Genomic DNA, 16,183 nt, shown 5'->3' on the forward strand with positions numbered 1-16,183 from the left:
AACGTGAGGGATTGGGGCAAGCACTCTGGGTCCTGCCCAGGGAAATGGGGCAATGAAACAGAAACCAGCCTCCTGGGGTGGTGGTGGCCCTTATCACTGCCATTCTCCACCTCATCTGGGACAGTAAAACAGCCTGTTGGGGGTGGCCAGCCCTGACTTAGTAGCTGTGGGACACTGGTCCCCAAATGAGTCCAGGCTCTGACAATTATTAATGACGGGGTGAGTCACATGCCTCAGCAGCATGTTACTTTTATTGGGTGCAAAGGGGAACAGAGTTTGATTGTAAAACATGAGGGATAAATGGGAGGGGTAATCCTTCCACCCTTTAGCCTCCCTAATGAGGAGCATGACTCAGGGCAACAGCTTCTCTCCTGAAAGGGGATGATGCTGCAATTAAACCTGCGAGGAAAACCCCCAAACCTGAGAGGATTTTCTCTCAGTAACTGACAATGGCCACAGGGCCCCTTGATGACACTGAGCAAAACCCCATTGCATCGGGTAGAGATTTAACACACCAAAGCACAGCAGGAGCAAGCGATTTGCATAGACACCCCAGAGTCCCTCCCCAGTCCCAGCTTACTGTAAGGAACACAGTCATTCAGTTCCTGCCTACGCCTATAAACGAGAGCTGCACCAGTTTCTGGGTGCCTTAAGAAACCCCTGGCCCTGTAGCATCTGAGAGACTAGCAAAAAATCTGGAGTATCATGAGCTTCCATGGCACAACCCACTGCCTCAGACAACAAACACAGAGCAGTGGGCGGTCCCCATGAAAACTCGTTTTTTAAGTTTCTTTTAGTTACAGACTAACACGGCTCCCCCTGAGACTTTTAAACAGGCAATATTCTGTGTCTGTAACTGCCTGGGAGTTTTCTTAGGTAGCTTGGTGCTTGTCTGGGGCATTTCTGGGGCTCTGACTTCTCTGGCGTTTTTTTTTTTTTCTTTTTTTTTTCTTTTTCTTTCTTCATTTCAGTCCGGCGAGTGTGATTGGCTCTCAGTTGTGCAACCTGCTTTAAAAAAAAAAAAAAGCTTGAACAGGCTACACTGCTTCCTTACTCTCAGAAAGCGAAACTAACCTGCAGGGCAGGGTTGTGGAGGGGCCATGGCTGCCAGGGACCTGGCTGGGAGCTTCCAGGATGAGGTAACCTGTTCCATCTGCCTGGAGTATTTCACAGACCCGGTGTCTATCAAGTGTGGGCACAACTTCTGCCGGGCCTGCCTGTGCCAGTACTGGGGAGAGTCAGACCCCAACTTCTCCTGCCCCCAGTGCAGAGAGACCATCCTGCAGAGACACCTGCACCCCAACTACCAGCTGGGCAACCTGGTGGATCTGGTGAAACGCCTGCGGCTCCTGGTGAGGCCAGCGCCCAAGGGGCAGCCAGGGTGCGAGAGGCAGCAGGAGGCCCTGAAGCTTTTCTGCCAGGAGGATCAAGCCCCCATCTGCGTGATCTGCAGAAAGTCCCGGGAGCACCGCACACACACGGCAGTGCCCATCGAGGAGGCTGCCCAGGAATATAAGGTAGGGACCAGGCTCTGCAGGGCAGGGAGTTACAGGGGCAGTTTCTCTGCAGCGACAGAGCCTCCTGCGTGTGTCTGACCTGCCCTGGGTAGAGCCAGGGGCCTGCCTGGGAACACGACCCAGTCACATGAAACTGGGCCAGGCCCAGAAGCGCTGCTAGGGAGTTACCATGGGCTGGAGAGGAGGGACCTGCTCCCCCAGTCTCACTGCTCCATGGTGCTGTTCTCGCTGGGCACGAGCCAGTGGCCCCAAGCAGCCCCCAGCGCCGCTGTCTGTGTTTGCAGGAGCAAATCCTGAGCCGCCTGCAGCGTCTGTGGGAGGAGAGAGACGCGCTCCGAGGCCTGGAATCCGACTGGGCCAAGGAGAGCGAGAGGCTCCTGGTAGGTGCCCGGCCCTGCCCAGCTGCTTTGCATGGGATGTGAGGGGGTGTCAGGCTCCTGGGGGAAGCTGGTGTTAGTTCCCACTGGGGTCGGTGGGTTCACCCCAGGGTGGCTGGGAGCAGCCTCTGGCTCTGCCTCTCTCCCGGGGGGGGGGGGGGCAGCGGTGAGGCCTGTCAAACTGCTGCATGTGCCCAGCTGTGGCAGGGTCAGGCTGAGGGAAGATCTGTGCTGACCCCTGGGTGTGAGTGTCTGACACCCCAGGGATGCCAGCGGCTGGTTTGGGCCCCATTTCCCAAGGCCTGGGCTGCACCTCAGTCTGTTGGTGCAGTGATTGGGGTTGGGGTGATTTTCGGTGACACTTTTGCCCTGGGACGAGCCCTGGGCCAGACCCAGCCAGCCTGGGAAAGACACCGAGTGAAACGCTCCCTGCAGCTCGGACAAGGCCCTGCCACTTCCCACGGCCCCGCTCACCCGCGTCCCGGCCCCGCCCGCTCTGCGCCCCCAGAGGCAGACGGACGTGGAGCGGCAGCTGGTGCGCTGGGAGTGCGAGCGGCTGCGGCAGTTCCTGGCGGAGCGAGAGCGCCTCCTGCTGACCCGGCTGGGGGAGCTGGACGAGGAGATTGGGAGGAGGAGGGAGGAACACGCCGCCCGTCTGGGCGAGGAGATTTCCCGGCTCAGCGCCCTGATCTCTGAGCTGGAGGAGACGTGTCGGCAGCCGGCGCTGGAATTGCTGCAGGTGAGATGGGGTCAGATGCACCCGGAGCCCAGTGTGGAGGGGACCCCCTGAGTCACTGGGGGCTCGCAGGGTAACTCAGCGCAGGGAGCAAGGCCCGGTGTGGCTTCAGGGTCAGGGTCCCAGGGCTGCAGAGAGGCAGGAGTTTGGCCCATTGGGAAGGCTGGTGAAAAAGTGGGCCTGGCCTCCTGCAAAGCAGCTGATGTAAAAGGGGCTCGGCTCCCCCTAGCACAGCCCCTCAGAGGGTCTGCCACCTGGGGGAGTGACCAGTGGGGCAGGGGAGCAGTGTGACCCCTCTGGGGCAGGGGGCCGGGCTGGGCCATGGGCAGTGACTCTCTGCTCTGTCTCCTTCCCCTCTAGGGTGTGAGAAGCGCCGTGAGCAGGTACGTCCGGGCTCCATCTGCCCCCACCCCCCGTCATGCTGGGAGCAGGCTCAGAACCCGGGCAGTGACTCCATCCCCAGCCCCAGCCCCTGACCATGGGACTGCCTCACCCTCTGAACCCTGCCTCCTCCGTACCCACCGTCCTGGGGCCACTGCCGCTGTGGGGGTGTGAGGCACCCTGGGAGGGGACTGCCCCACAGCTCTGGGATGGGGAACCTGGCCCTTGAGGGGGTCTGTGGGGAAAGAGCCGAGTGTCCCAGGCCAGGCCTTGGGGGGAGTGTCCCCATCCCACAGCCCCCACCCCATGGCGAGTGACCCGGCCCCTGGGGGCTGAGCAGAGAACCTGAGGAGCGGCTGGGCCTGGAGAACGGGCCCCTCTCTCAGCCTTGGGAGCCGCCCAGCCAGGTTCTAGGGGGCACATGGGCTGGGCCTGGTGCTGCCTGGGCTGTTTTCCCTCTGGCTTGGAGAGAGGCCCCCAGGCTGTGCTGGCAGGAAAAACTCCCTGGGCAGCAGCAGTCCAGGCCCTGTGAGCTCTGCCTGTGGCCCAGCCCCCACCCGCTCCCCTGTCTGGCTTGCGGGGGGGAGGGCGAAGAGGGAGACCAATAACACCCTCGTGTCTCTGCAGAGGCGAGGCAGCGATGTTGCCACATCCAGCGCCCAAGTGCCCAGAGCTGGAGCGGAGAATCCGGGACTTCCCAAGAGAGAACAGTCTCCAGGGGGCCGTGACGGGATTCCTGGGTACGGGGCGGCGCTGCTGGGGGCTCCTCTCTCACTGTCTGGGGGTGTGGAGAGGGGGGTGGAAAGGCCCAGCTGAGACCCCAGGGTCTGCTCCTGGGGGCCTGGCGGGTTCCTGAGCCCTAGAGGGGCAGGGAGCTACTCTGAGCAGAACAGCAGGATCCCAGCAGGATGCGAATGGCAGAGAACAGGCCCAGGGAGTGCAGGTGCCTCCCCTGCTGTCCCTGTGGCCACCCCCTCTTGCTGCCGAGCAGAGAGTCCCCCAGCCCAGCCTGCGTGGGCCGAGGGGCAGGGGGAGGTTTCTGGGGATGCTGGGAGCTGGTTGCCGTGGGAGATGTTGTCACAGACTCAGGGCCCGAGTCCCAGCTCTCTGGACATTCGTGGAGCCTCCCTGGCTGACACCAGCTGCGCGCCTGGGCCCGGTGTCTGAACCCCTTGGGCCAGATGCTCAGAGCTAGGCAGGTGCCCAGTGAGTCACACTGGTGCCTGGCGGGAGTTGCAGAAGCCCCAGAGAAGCTGGGCCCCTAACTCCCACTGGTGCCCATAGGAGTTGGGCACCTCCCCTGTTCTGGTGCATGTGAAATCCCAGGGTCTGCGTGGCTGGGGATGGAAACACCTGAGAGAAACTGGTTCCGGGGCCTTGCTCCCCAGGGACCCTCTGGCAGCGCGGGGCAGAGCTGGGCCGTGAGCCCCCAGTGACGGGTTTTTCTCTTCCCTTCCAGGGGCGCTGGCTGCGGAGAGAGGTGAGGATCCCGGGGCACTGCCCTAGGACCAGGCACGGCAGCTGCTGGGAGCCTGTTCCCCCACCTGGAGCAGCCCCTGGGCTGGGTGGGCACGAGGGGATCAGCGCAGGGGGGAGCCCAGCTGGGGAGCGTGGAACATAGTAGCCAAGGGGAGTCAGAGGCGGTGGGACCCTGCTCTGTGGGGAGCCGGGGCAGAGCTGGGGGTGGCGGGAGGGGCCGAGACATCCCTGCTCCCCTCCTGGGGAGGGGGGGCCCTGCAGTGGGAATTCTCACTTCTCTTTCTCTGCTTGTTCCAGGACTCAGGCGAGCCCGAAGATTTGCAGGTAACGGGCCTTGCTCCTCATTCCACGAGGAGTACAGCTAGTTCGGATTAGGAAGCCTAATCCGAACTAGCTACTCCGTGCCGCATGTAGCCGCGCGGCACAGGGTTCGAACTGCCAGCATTTAAAAATAGCGCCGGCCGGCTTCATGCAAATGAAGCCCGGGAAATTCAAATCCCGGGCTTCATTTGCAAGTGCGGTATGCCTACATTACCCTCCTAGTTCGAATTAGGAGGGTAGTGTAGACATACCCACAGTGATTAACGGGGGGGCAGGTTAATTTCCCGCTGACCCCGGGGACCCGCCCCTGCCCCCTGCCCTGACTTTGTGACTCTCTCCCCAGTGGACGTGACGCTGGATCCAGACACGGCTCATCCCGACCTCGTCCTGTCTGAGGATCGGAAACGTGTGAGATATGGAGACACGCGCCAGGATCTGCCCGACAACCCGGAGAGATTTGTTTATTGTATCAATGTGCTGGCTGTCGAGGGGTTCGCGGGCAGGAGACGTTACTGGGAGGTGGGGGTGGGGGACAAGACTGAGTGGGCTTTGGGGGTCTGCAGGGAATCTGTGAGCAGGAAGGGGAAGGTCACAGCATCACCTAAGAACGGATACTGGGCCGTGTGGCTGAGGGACGGGGGATACGAAGCCGGCACCTCCCCCTCCACCCCCCTCCCCGTGAGCGCCAGGCCCAGCCGAGTGGGGATTTTCCTGGACTACGAGGCAGGCGAGGTCTCGTTTTACAATGTGACTGACAGGTCCCATCTCTTCACCTTCACCGGCACCTTCTCCGGGACGCTGCGCCCTTTCTTCTGTCCTGGTCTCAATGCCGGGGGCACCAACGCGGCTCCCCTGACCATCTGCCCGGTGCCGGCCCAGGCCGGAGGGAATCCCTGCCCCTGACAGTGACCCACAACACCGACTGGCCCCTCCCAGCGCTGCTGTTATCTCCCCCTATTGATGGGAGCCAGTTACTGCAGGTACCTGGATGTTTTGTGCCAACCAGTCGCTGCCCCTTTCCCTTTGCAACTGGAGCCTCCAGTGGAAAACCAGACACCTGGCAGCCCAGCCCAGTGTGGTGAATGGGACCCCCTGGCTGGAAAGAACCCAGGCTGCCTTTCCCCCCTGCCCCAGGTCTGCTGCACCCAAGCACTGGCTGAAATTGGTACGAAACGCGGCCAGACAGCGGGTGGGGTTTGCTGCTCTCACCTTGCCCCATCCCCTGCCCGAGATGAGGAGGGAGGGGACTTTCACTCCTGTCAGAGTTTTCTACTGCTGTGAAATCTCAGTGTCAAATATGAAAGAAAAAACAACTAATTTAGAAACCTGTCATTGTAACAAGGTGTCTGCACAAGAACATTTTCCTTTACAGTTCAACAGCTTTGTATTAAAAATCTATTTTTAGAAATGGAATTTTTTATCTTTTTCTTCCCTTACATCAATATCGATGTTTGACTTGTTTACAGAGCATTGTGTGTAGTTCAGCTGTGGCACTTCAAGCAATCCGAAACCTTTCTCAGAACCCAATTTGTTATGGCATTGTCAGACTGTTCAGTAACAATGTCCCTGTGTCATAACCAGCGCAGCCACACAGGTATGCAGCTGCTCCCTTGTTCTCCTGCCTTGACCAGCTCTCTCTAGAAAGCAGGGCACATACACCCCATACTGTGCTGCACCTTTGAACATTCATAGGTGAAAAAACCATAAAATGTTCAAAGAAAGAAAGGAAGAATTGGGTTCTTCCCATGTGCTTTTTTGTCCCAGAGTCGCTAGGGCTGTGTCTACATTGGCATGAATTTCCGGAACTGCTTAAAACGGAATACTATTCCGTTTTCAGTTTTTCCGGAAAAGGAGCGTCTACATTGGCAGGCTGCTTTTCCGGAAAAGCCCTTTTTCCGGAAAAGCTTCTGTGGCCAATGTAGACGCGCTTTTCCGGAAAAGAGCCCCGATCGTCATTTTCGTGATCGGGGCTTTTTTCCGGAAAAGACTACTGGGCTGTCTACACTGGCCCTTTTCCAGAACAGTGTTCCGGAATAAGGACTTGTGCCCGAGCGGGAGCAGTGTAGCATTTCCGGAATAGCGGCTGATTTTGTACAGTAGAGCGTCATTGCTTTTCCGGAAATTCAAGGGCCAGTGTAGACAGCTTGCAGCTTATTCCAGAAAAGCGGCTGATTTTCCGGAATAAGTAGCCCAGTGTAGACACAGCCTAGAGGTGCAGGAGGTGCAGAGCTACAAAAAACAAACCACTTGCATGAATTTTGGTCTAAATCGAGGAGAAAGTTACCCAGATTCACCTTTGTTTTTTAAACACAAATCTTGAAGGGAGAGTGGGGTTGGGGCCCTGTAGTTTTCTGCCCCAGCATGGCTGGCTTTTGGGGAGAGCAGGTAGGAAGTGGGAGGGGCTATTGGAAGCCCTTAGCCCTATGGGGAAAGAGAAATGGGGAATCTCCATCACTGGAGAACATGGGTATCAATTCCCCTGTCTTCTGCATGCTAAGCAAGCCCTCCACCATTTGAGCTAATTCCTCTACCTGTGAGCAGTGCTCCTGCTCCACCCACCTTGTTCCAGAGCCCACAACGTCCCTGCAGCTGCCCCAGGCTCCTTTCTGAGAAGGCTACAGGTGGGGCTGTTTGCTGTGGGATGGCGAACTTGAGCGTGGTGCACATCATACCAGGGTGCTGTGTTCGAGTGCTGGCCACTGGATGCTCTCAGCAACCCAGCCTGTCTTCATTCAGCTGACTGCCATGGCCAGTTGACCCCAAACGGAGACAGGTTAAGTGGTTTGTAGGGAGCAGTAGGGTGAGACTGGGGCCTAGGATGTGCAGGGCCAGCCTGCTGGGAGGGGGCTCCTGCCTCCTCCTTTCCTCTCTCTCTCAGCTACTTTCTTCAGTGGGGGCTGGCCAGCTGCCTTCCCCAGTAGCAGGCACCGTGGGTGAAAGTAGGGCTGGAGAAAACAAGCCCCGGCCCTAACCCCGCCCCTTGCTGCCCAGGCCCAGCCCCACGGGAGCCAAGCCCCCACCCATCACCACGGGGAGGTGGGGCTGTGCCATGGGGAGGCAGGAGGGCACATGGTCCCCGCCTCCCTGGAGCCTATAGTAGGTGTTCTGGCGGGCAGAGAATGGGCTTACAGGGAACCGTGCATAGGACACCGCCTTATACCCAGCTATAGAACAATCCTTTCCCACTGTGGTGTTGAAGTCTGGTCTTTTTACTGGGGTGTTGTGGAGAGCAGCAGGCTCCTATTCGGGCCATCGCCGTTACGATCTGTCACCTCATTCATCGTAGACAGAGTGTTCTGAAAGACCGGGGCAAGTATTAGTACAGAGGGTCCCGCAGTGCTATGCACAGAAGTAAAACAGAAACTTGGAGAAGTGACACCACAAACGAGGCCTTTCCATATAATTTCATGTTGTGAATCGACCCTCCAGCCATACGATAGGTTGCCCTTCATGCTGGTTGTCAACCCCTAGTAAGTTTCTCCTTTCCCGTAGTTGAGATAGACCGATGTATTTCCTTATAACCTATCGAATGGACGGTAGCCAATTTATCCAAAGGGGGCATCTACACTCCAGGGCTGAACTCAAAATCAGGATGCAATTTGAGCTACATCGATTGCATATCCTCTTTCGAAATAGCTTGTATCAAAATAGGGAGTGTCTACACTGCACTTACTTCAAAATAGAGCCCTCTTCCTCTGACTTCCCTTCCTCCGCGTACAATGAGGGTTACAGGAGTCGGGGTAAGAAATCCTCCAGCTTGACAGGAATTCAACACTATTTTGAAATAATGGCCTGCTGCGTAGACGCAGCTGAAGTGATTTTGGAATTGCGCTAGTCATTTCAAAATAGTGTTGCAGTGTAGACACATCCTCGGTTGTTGATGTTTAGCTGTGTGTTGGCTTGTAAATGTTGCACAGCCAAAACACAGCAGTATTTTGTATTTTGCAAGAGCTTTTACACATGAGCCACATTCAAATTAAATGTCAGTCTAACCTGCTCCATTAGAACGTCTTTCTCAGGACCGGGGCTGCCAAGATGCTCTTCAAAAACCAGAGTGTGCCCCCCACCCCGGCTTCATTTCTTTTGTCCACAAAATGATGTTTTTTGCCCCCTGCCCCACTGGCGTCCTGTTCCCCTGTCCTGTCCTCCTAGAATCATAGCCTCACAGAGCTGGAAGAGAGGCCTCACCAGAGCTGACTAAAGGGGAATAATCACTTCTCTGTATCGCCTGACAATGCTCCGCCTATTGTACCTTAATATGCCGTTAGCCCTCTTGGCGACAAGGGCACCCTGTTGACTCAGCTCCAGCTTCTCATCCACTGGAATCCCCAGGGCCTTTTCTGCAGAACTGCTACTTAGCCAGTCGCTCCCCTGCCTGTACCAATGCTCGGGATTCTTCCGTCCCAAGGGCAGGACTCTGCACTTGTTCTTGTTGAACATCAGCAGATTTCTTGTGAACCAATCCTCTAATCTCTCCAGGTCACTCTGGGCCCAATCCCTGCCCCCCAGCATATCTACCCTCCCAGCTCAGTGTCAGCTGCAAACCCATCCCCATCCCAGCTCATTAGTGAAGATGTTGAAGCAGCCCCAGGACCAGTGGTCCCTCATTGTTTGTCCACGTGCAGAATGATGCAGTGTGCACCAACCCCCGTGTGGCCATGCACCACCAGTAGCACAGGACACCTAGGAACAGGTTGGGCCTCCTTGCTCTGGCACCCTCGGGACCTGTCTAGTTCCAGCTGAGGGATTTTTCTGGCCCAGGGGAGGTAATTTCCAGCCCTTCTGCTGCCAGCTTCTCCCTCCCCTGGGCTCCCACCTCCAGCCGTCCAGCTGACCATGTGCCAGCTCTGGAGCTGCTTCCCCCCGCAGCCCAGCTGAGCCATGCACCAGCTCCCAAGCACCCTATGCTGAGCTTCCCAGCTTTTCCCCTGCACCGTGCAGCCCAGCTGTGCACACCCCCTTCCCCTGGCATAGCACCAAGACACTCTCCTCCTGGAAGATCCTTGGTCCTGCCAGATCACAAATGTTTTGGATCAGAAAGTTCCAGATGGCATGTCGGGGAGCCCCCAACCCTGCACCCCCATCCACAGCCAAATGTGACACACAGCCAGCCCGTAGAGTAGAAAGGTTTATTGCTTCTCAGAGATACAGCATGGCATGGCCTGTGCTAACATGGATCCTAAGAGCAGACTGCCTTATTCCTCAAGGGGGGGAGCTCACAGGCCCTGAACCCCCATTTCCTTGGTCTTCCCTGTCCATAGCAGGAGGCAAAATCAGCATAGGTTGACAAACCAAACAGCCCTGTGACCAGCATGGGGCTCGAACCCATGACCTTGGCGTTATTAGCACCACGCTCTAACCAACTGAGCTAGCCGGCCCTATAAAACTGCAGGTCGCCAGTGGTCCTTTCAAGAAAGGTACCTCAGCCAGCTGCAGAGACATCTCTGCAGCTGCCAATGGCTCTTCTCTGATGGGGCCACTAGCGACTCACTGTGATGTGGGCTGGCTAGTCCAGCTGGTCTGAGGTTTGGTCAAGGTGGCTGGTGGTTGACATGGCGCACTGAGACCCAGGGCAAAGAGGCAGCCGGAATCTCTTGCTGCCAGCACCTTGCCTCCCAGCTTCTTCCCTGTCAGCAGCAGCCACAGCCCCTTTCGGCCACTGGATCAGCCTGTGAAGGGAGACAGGAATGGGGCCATGCCATTCTGCTCACAACGCACTACATCATATCCTGCACGTGCAGGCTGGCTGCACACAGTATCCCAGCCTGCACATGCTAGCAGCCGGCTGCTGAGCACAGGGAGTGGCTCCGGCAGCAGCGAGGGCTTCATGTGCGGTGGCAGCTCACATTTTCCTTGGTCCTCCTGGGACACAGAAGAGGCCTCCCCTGGCCACCCATGGAACTGCTGGTTCAGGAAAAGGCTGATTGGGGAGGAGTGTTGGGAAGAAGGAAACCACAAGCCTGGAGCTGGTGCAGAGGCTGCTGTGACTGGCACTGGCAAGGCAGGGCTCTGACTGCAATAGCTGGTCCCAGGCAAGGCACCTCTGAGAAGTCTCAGCCCCAACCCTTCCTCCTCCCATCTCATCCTAACCTGTTTAGCTCTCCCACATGCTCCTGAAAGCCAACACACAGGCCACCTAGCCCTGCACCAGGGGGCAAGCCCTGGAACTGCCTTGTGGGCACCCAGAGGAACCTCAATAAGAGGACCTTCTGTTTCTGCCTGGCTTTGAACCAGGGACCTTTTGCGTGTTAGGCAAATGTAATAACCACTACACCACAGAAACACACTTAGCAGTGATTTCTGCTGCTGCACTTAAACTTGGGCAAATATTCGGTTGCTAACCCTTTGGCCAACAGAGATTGCTGCAGGGCAAAGGAATTCTCTGTTGTCAGTTTTGTGGCCTCGGGAAGGGACCAAACTGAAGGAGGCCGGGCCCCCACCTGGGGACTCCACCCTAACCCCTGAGAGGCTGCTGTGCCTGGCACTGGCAAGGCAGGGCTCTGACTGCAATTGCTGGGACAGAAGAGCCAGCGCCAAGTGCCCTTGTGATTCCCTGGGGGTGTCAGTGCCCAGAGACCCTGCAAGTGCCACCTCTGCAGCTCCTGCAACCATGGAGAGTGACTCTCGTCCCCCCTCCCTTGGGATGGGCAATGGCAACAGGTGGAGGAGCTGGGAGTGACGTCCCAGAGAGCAGCCCCGTGACTAAGCTGGCCAAGCAGCTGCTGGGTGTGGGGGAGGTGAGGGAGGCAGCCCCCAGTGGTGCCTCTCCAAAGTGTCCGCTCTCTCTGCCATCCCTCCCTACGTAGCTGGAGTTGGCCATGTCCCCACAGCAGGAAGCCAAAGGGGGCAAAGAGCAGAAGTGCTGGAAGCTGGTGGGGGTGGCCTCTGGGTTTGATTTAGTGAGTCTTAGTTGGACTTGCTAAATCAAACGCTGTAAGATCGATTGTGGCCATTCATCCCCAGGTCCTTGTTCTTCTGCAGGACACGGCCAAAGGAGAGTAAGGACGAGCCAATGGGCATCCAGATCAGATCACACCCTTGTCGAATGGATGGAAACAGAAACCAGACACACACACAGAGCCGGTTTGAATTGGTTCCAGCTGAGGGACGGGTTTGTCTGGTTTATGTGCATTGGCACTAGAGCACGTGAGGGGTTTGTGGTCATTTGAAGAATCCCTGGTCAATAGAAACCCAAAGTGTGACACAGCTGGAGATGTAAAAGTTTCATTTCAATCGATGAGCTTTTTAAGGGGGCACTTGTTACACCCCCATAGCAACCATGTGTTTGCATCCAGCGTTGGGAACGGAGCAGGAAACGAGGCTTTTGTGTGACTCACATCTCAGGTGGGAGGGGCCCTCACTGACCCAAGAGTGTGACTGGTCCTAACAAGGGATTTGCCCTGAAAGCAGCAGAGCTGGGGCAGGACAGAAAGTCCTGGGAGATGAAGCAGCTGGAGGGAGCCAGGAGAGCAGAGGCCAGCCTGAGAGCTGAGAGTCAGAGGTGCTCACTGCACTTTCACACCCCAGGTCCCATGGTGTAAGGGGCAGCACTCAGGGCTCTGAATCCTGCAATCTGAGTTCAAATCTCAGTGGGACCTTCTGGGACTCAGCTGGTTGTTACAAGGTTCAGGTGCTTTGGCTTCCATTCCTTGAGGTTCAACAAAGAGAGTTTTGTTCCTCTTGCTGGGTGTCTGAGGCCCCTGGAGCTCCATCTCCAGACCGAGCAGGGGGGCGGGAAGGGCCTGATGCCATCACAGCTGCAGGGCAGGTCACCCGCCTGGCCCCTGAGCTCAGCCTGTGCTGGAGGCAGCCAGACAGTGTGAGCTGGTCAGAGAGGGGATTGGGGGAAGGGTCCTGAGTCCTGGCTCCCAGCCACGCACCTTGGCACAAATAACAATGGCCCCTGCACAAAATGCATTGTGGGAATAAGAGCTGGGGCAGCAGGAAAGGGGCCAGCCCCTCAGCACCAGGGCCCAGGCAGGAGAAGATGGGAGTGAATCCTGCTACCTCTGCCATGGCTTAGCCTGGGAGGGCTGGGGGGGGGGGGGTCTAGCAATTTTTCACCCCAGCTTTGTAGGAAGCCAAGTAGGAAGGGGCCACTGCAGGTGCACAACCCCCTGGCCTGCTGTGTCTGTGTGAAGGGTTCAAGCCCCTTGCTGGGCGATGCCCTTCTTTAACTCACATTCGCAGTTTGCAAACAATTCACCTTCAGCTTTCACCAGGGTTTTAGAATGAAAAAGTCTAGTCCTGGGGTCCAGCTTTAGTAGAACCAGAGAGAGAACCAACTGCAATTTCCATCTTCTGAGGAGAAGGGAAGAGGATTTTCTTCTTCTCAGTTCTAGCCACATCAGCCCAGGGAGAAGAAAAAATAACCCTCCGCCCACTGATTGTCCCCCATCAGCGTCTGTAGCTTCACCTCCTTCCACAGCAGCTCCAGCTTTGAGCTCCAAATCTCAAGGGGCTGGTGAGGAAATGAGGAGCTGGCAGCTCGGGTGAGTCGCTTCCATGAGAACAAAAGGTGGAGTGTTCATAAGGTGCAGAGCAGGGTGCTAGAAAGTTTTGAAATTTGCGTAGCTTTTTGCAGAAGAACAGTGCAGTGTAGACACAGCCTGAGTGTTGCTCAGCACTAGTAGGAGACAGGGAGGGACAAAACGATCTAACAGCACCTGCAGCCTTTCAGAACAACCCCAAAGCCAACCCCAAGAACCAGCCCTTTCCTCCACCCTCACTGGGGTCTGCTGGGAACGGTCTGGACTCAAACCTACCCCGGTTTCACCCTAAGGATTCTCTGGTCTGTAAAAGCTGCATCCTGGAAATGAGAAAGCAGCTAAAGTGACACTTGTGGGACTTGAACCCACAACATTTGAATGATTAGCTGGGCTCACACAAATTGCTGCAGTTTAAACGTCCAACATGCTTTCCAGTGCACCACAGAGCCTGGTATCACCCCACTCTGCTTTGCAGCATGGCAATTGCGGGTGGCAAAGAAACGGGAGCCAGGCCTGTCTCTTTTGGGAGAGCAGGTAGGAAGAGGAAGGGGGCCACTGAGCCCCTGACAGTGAAAATAAGAGATGAGAACAAAGCTACAGTTGGAGAATGTGGGCATCGATCCCACTGCCTCTCGCATGCTAAGCAAGCGCTCTACCACTTGAGCTAATTCCCCTGCCCATGAAAGACTCTGCTACCTCACCTACCTTGTTCCAGAGCCCGTAACGTCCCTGCAGCAAAAAAAAATTCAGGACCAGACTTGAGAGAGAAACTGCTGAGCTACACGTCATCTTCAAGTTTGACACAATCAACTCTGGATTAAACAAAGACTGTGAATGGCTCGCTAACTAGAAAAGCAGCTTCTGCTCTCTTGGAATTCACACCTCCAGATCAGCTGCTAGAAGTGGGCCTCATCCTCCTTGATTGGATCCACCTCGTCATCTCCAGCCTGATCCTGGCCTGCATATTTATACCTGCCTCTGGATATTTCCACTACATGCATCGGACGAAGTGGGTCTTTGCCCACGAAAGCTTATGCTCCTACGCCGCAGTTAGTCTATAAGGTGCCACAGGACTCCTCGCCGCTATAACATCCCTGCGGCTGCCTAAGGCTTCTTTCTGAAAGGGCCACTTGTGAGACTGACACCCATGGGCCGGCAAGGTCGGAGGTTTAGAACGTGGTGCTCATATCACACAGACGCATCTTAAGAGCAAGGCCCTTATTTCAAACCATAACGGGCTCGCTATTCCGACGTCCCTGCAATCCTCATGTTGCGAGGAGTGAGGAGTGAGAGATCGGAATTGTGATTTATTTGGAAATAAGTGCTGGGTAGCCAGCACCAAAATACAAAATAAGCTATTTCAAAATTGACTTGAAATAAGCTACCCAATTGCATCGCTTATTCTGAGCTATGGGACGCACCCTAGTGAGTTAGAGCCCAGCTCTGCCCCCAGCTTCCTGCCCACCCACAATGAGCTGAGGTGCTGCAAAAACTCCTTGTAAGGGGGATTTTTCCCCATCAGTGGAGAATGTGGGTATCGATCCCACTGCCTCTCACATGCTAAACAAGCGCTCTACCACTTGAGCTAATTCCCCTGCTGTAGCAACAGGACCCCTCTTGGAGGCTCTTCCCTTCTCCACGGGGACGTCTGTCTTCTACATCAGTTAGTCAAGGGAAAGGAGAAAACTCCAAGGAGGCTCCTCCTCACAGTCGTGCTTGTGACCTTCGTTCTCTCTCTGGCCTCAAGGGCAGATCTCCAGAAGGAGACTCCCTGCAGCAAAGCCATGGGGGGCTCTGAGTCTCCCTGCAGCAAAGTCTCCCCTGCAGCCTGTCCCACCTGGCCATTGTCATGGACTCTCTGTGAGGTCATCACCTCCCAACCTCCATTAGCCAATAAGCTGAGGGGCTGAGAAAGGCCTTTGCGATGTCACTGCCACATCCACCCCTGCCCTCCAGGGCTAATGTCCTGCCCCAGGCAGCCCCTTTGCATGGCTGAGCTGCTCCCAGGGGTGAAAGTGACACATTTCTTACAGGGACTGTTCTATTGGGCACCACCCGTTGGACTGGGGGAGGCTCAAGGCAGGAAGTTGGGGGAGTGGTTGTGATAGGACAGAAAGTACCTTATAGTACCTGTAAGAAATGACAGTGTGGGCGGCTCAAGGCAGGGATTTGGGGATTGTGTGTTGGGGATGGGGCTCAGGACAGGGGTGAGGATGTGGAAGGGTAGAGAAGTCAGGGCACAGAATGAGGGATGTGGGGGAGGCTTGGGGCTGGGACTGTGTGTGTGTGTTGAGGGGATCAATGGGACTAGATTCCCAGCTCCCTCTGCTCTGGGCTCCCTGAGGCCCTTTAACACACAAGGGCTTTCTCTGCAGTGCACTGAGGAGAGGAACCCCTGAGCCAGTGATGCCACTTTGCCCAGGTTGGCAGGGACAGGAAGCAGGCTGGGTGCCCAGTAACCCCAGACAGATGTGCACATCTGCATGTGAGCAGCAGCTGTTGTGGGACTCTAGAAATCTCCCCCTAGATCTAATTCCCCACGTGCCAGGCACCAGTCAAAGCCAGGGCTCCGGAGTCTCAAGCAGAGCACTGCGGGGGGTGGATACGTGTCTATTTGAGGCAGGTTCCTCACTCCCACGTCCCAGACACGTACTGTGGCACAAAGACCAATGGTCCCTGCACAAAGTGTGTCCCAGGGATAAGCGTTAGCCCCGGGAACAAGCATCACCCTGCAGAAGAGACACCCCTGGTCTGGAGCCAACAAGCCCAGGAGCCGCCCAGCTCAGGATCCCCAAAGGCACTGACACAGACTCCCTGGCACAGGAGAATCCCAAGCCTCAGTTCTGCCGGCCGGCAGTTTCCCCTCTTCCGCTTCTTGTCAGC

The 16,183-nt window shown here is 56.5% G+C and overlaps 2 protein-coding genes and 2 non-coding genes across 4 annotated transcripts in view; 2 read left to right on the top strand and 2 right to left on the bottom strand.

Moving 5' to 3' along the window:
* Positions 1-16,183, top strand: part of LOC149523058 (uncharacterized) — a 224,171-nt gene that overhangs the window by 120,135 nt on the left and 87,853 nt on the right.
* On the top strand, positions 960-6,260 carry LOC142821540 (zinc finger protein RFP-like). The gene is made up of 8 exons (XM_089771437.1): positions 960-1,517; positions 1,802-1,897; positions 2,403-2,633; positions 2,991-3,013; positions 3,639-3,751; positions 4,471-4,491; positions 4,788-4,814; positions 5,155-6,260. Exons 1-8 carry the CDS (start codon positions 1,101-1,103, stop codon positions 5,712-5,714), a joined length of 1,488 nt encoding a protein of 495 aa, XP_089627563.1. The 5' UTR covers positions 960-1,100; the 3' UTR covers positions 5,715-6,260.
* Positions 10,116-10,189, bottom strand: TRNAI-AAU (transfer RNA isoleucine (anticodon AAU)). The gene has a single exon. It is a non-coding gene; the product is annotated as a tRNA-Ile (tRNA).
* TRNAV-AAC (transfer RNA valine (anticodon AAC)) lies at positions 11,022-11,094 on the bottom strand. Its single transcript has one exon. It is a non-coding gene; the product is annotated as a tRNA-Val (tRNA).

The sequence above is a fragment of the Pelodiscus sinensis genome, chromosome 19, assembly GCF_052426305.1.
Source record: "Pelodiscus sinensis isolate ZL-2025 chromosome 19, ASM5242630v1, whole genome shotgun sequence".
Classification (NCBI taxonomy): Eukaryota; Metazoa; Chordata; order Testudines; family Trionychidae; genus Pelodiscus; species Pelodiscus sinensis.

Excerpts from the sequence above, each read along its gene's own strand:
- LOC142821540 (XM_089771437.1), top strand. The coding sequence starts at position 1,101 with ATGGCTGCCAGGGACCTGGCTGGGAGCTTCCAGGATGAGGTAACCTGT. Across the intron at positions 1,898-2,402 it reads AGGAGAGCGAGAGGCTCCTG|AGGCAGACGGACGTGGAGCG; the intron begins GTAGGTGCCCGG and ends CTGCGCCCCCAG. Across the intron at positions 2,634-2,990 it reads CGGCGCTGGAATTGCTGCAG|GGTGTGAGAAGCGCCGTGAG; the intron begins GTGAGATGGGGT and ends CTTCCCCTCTAG.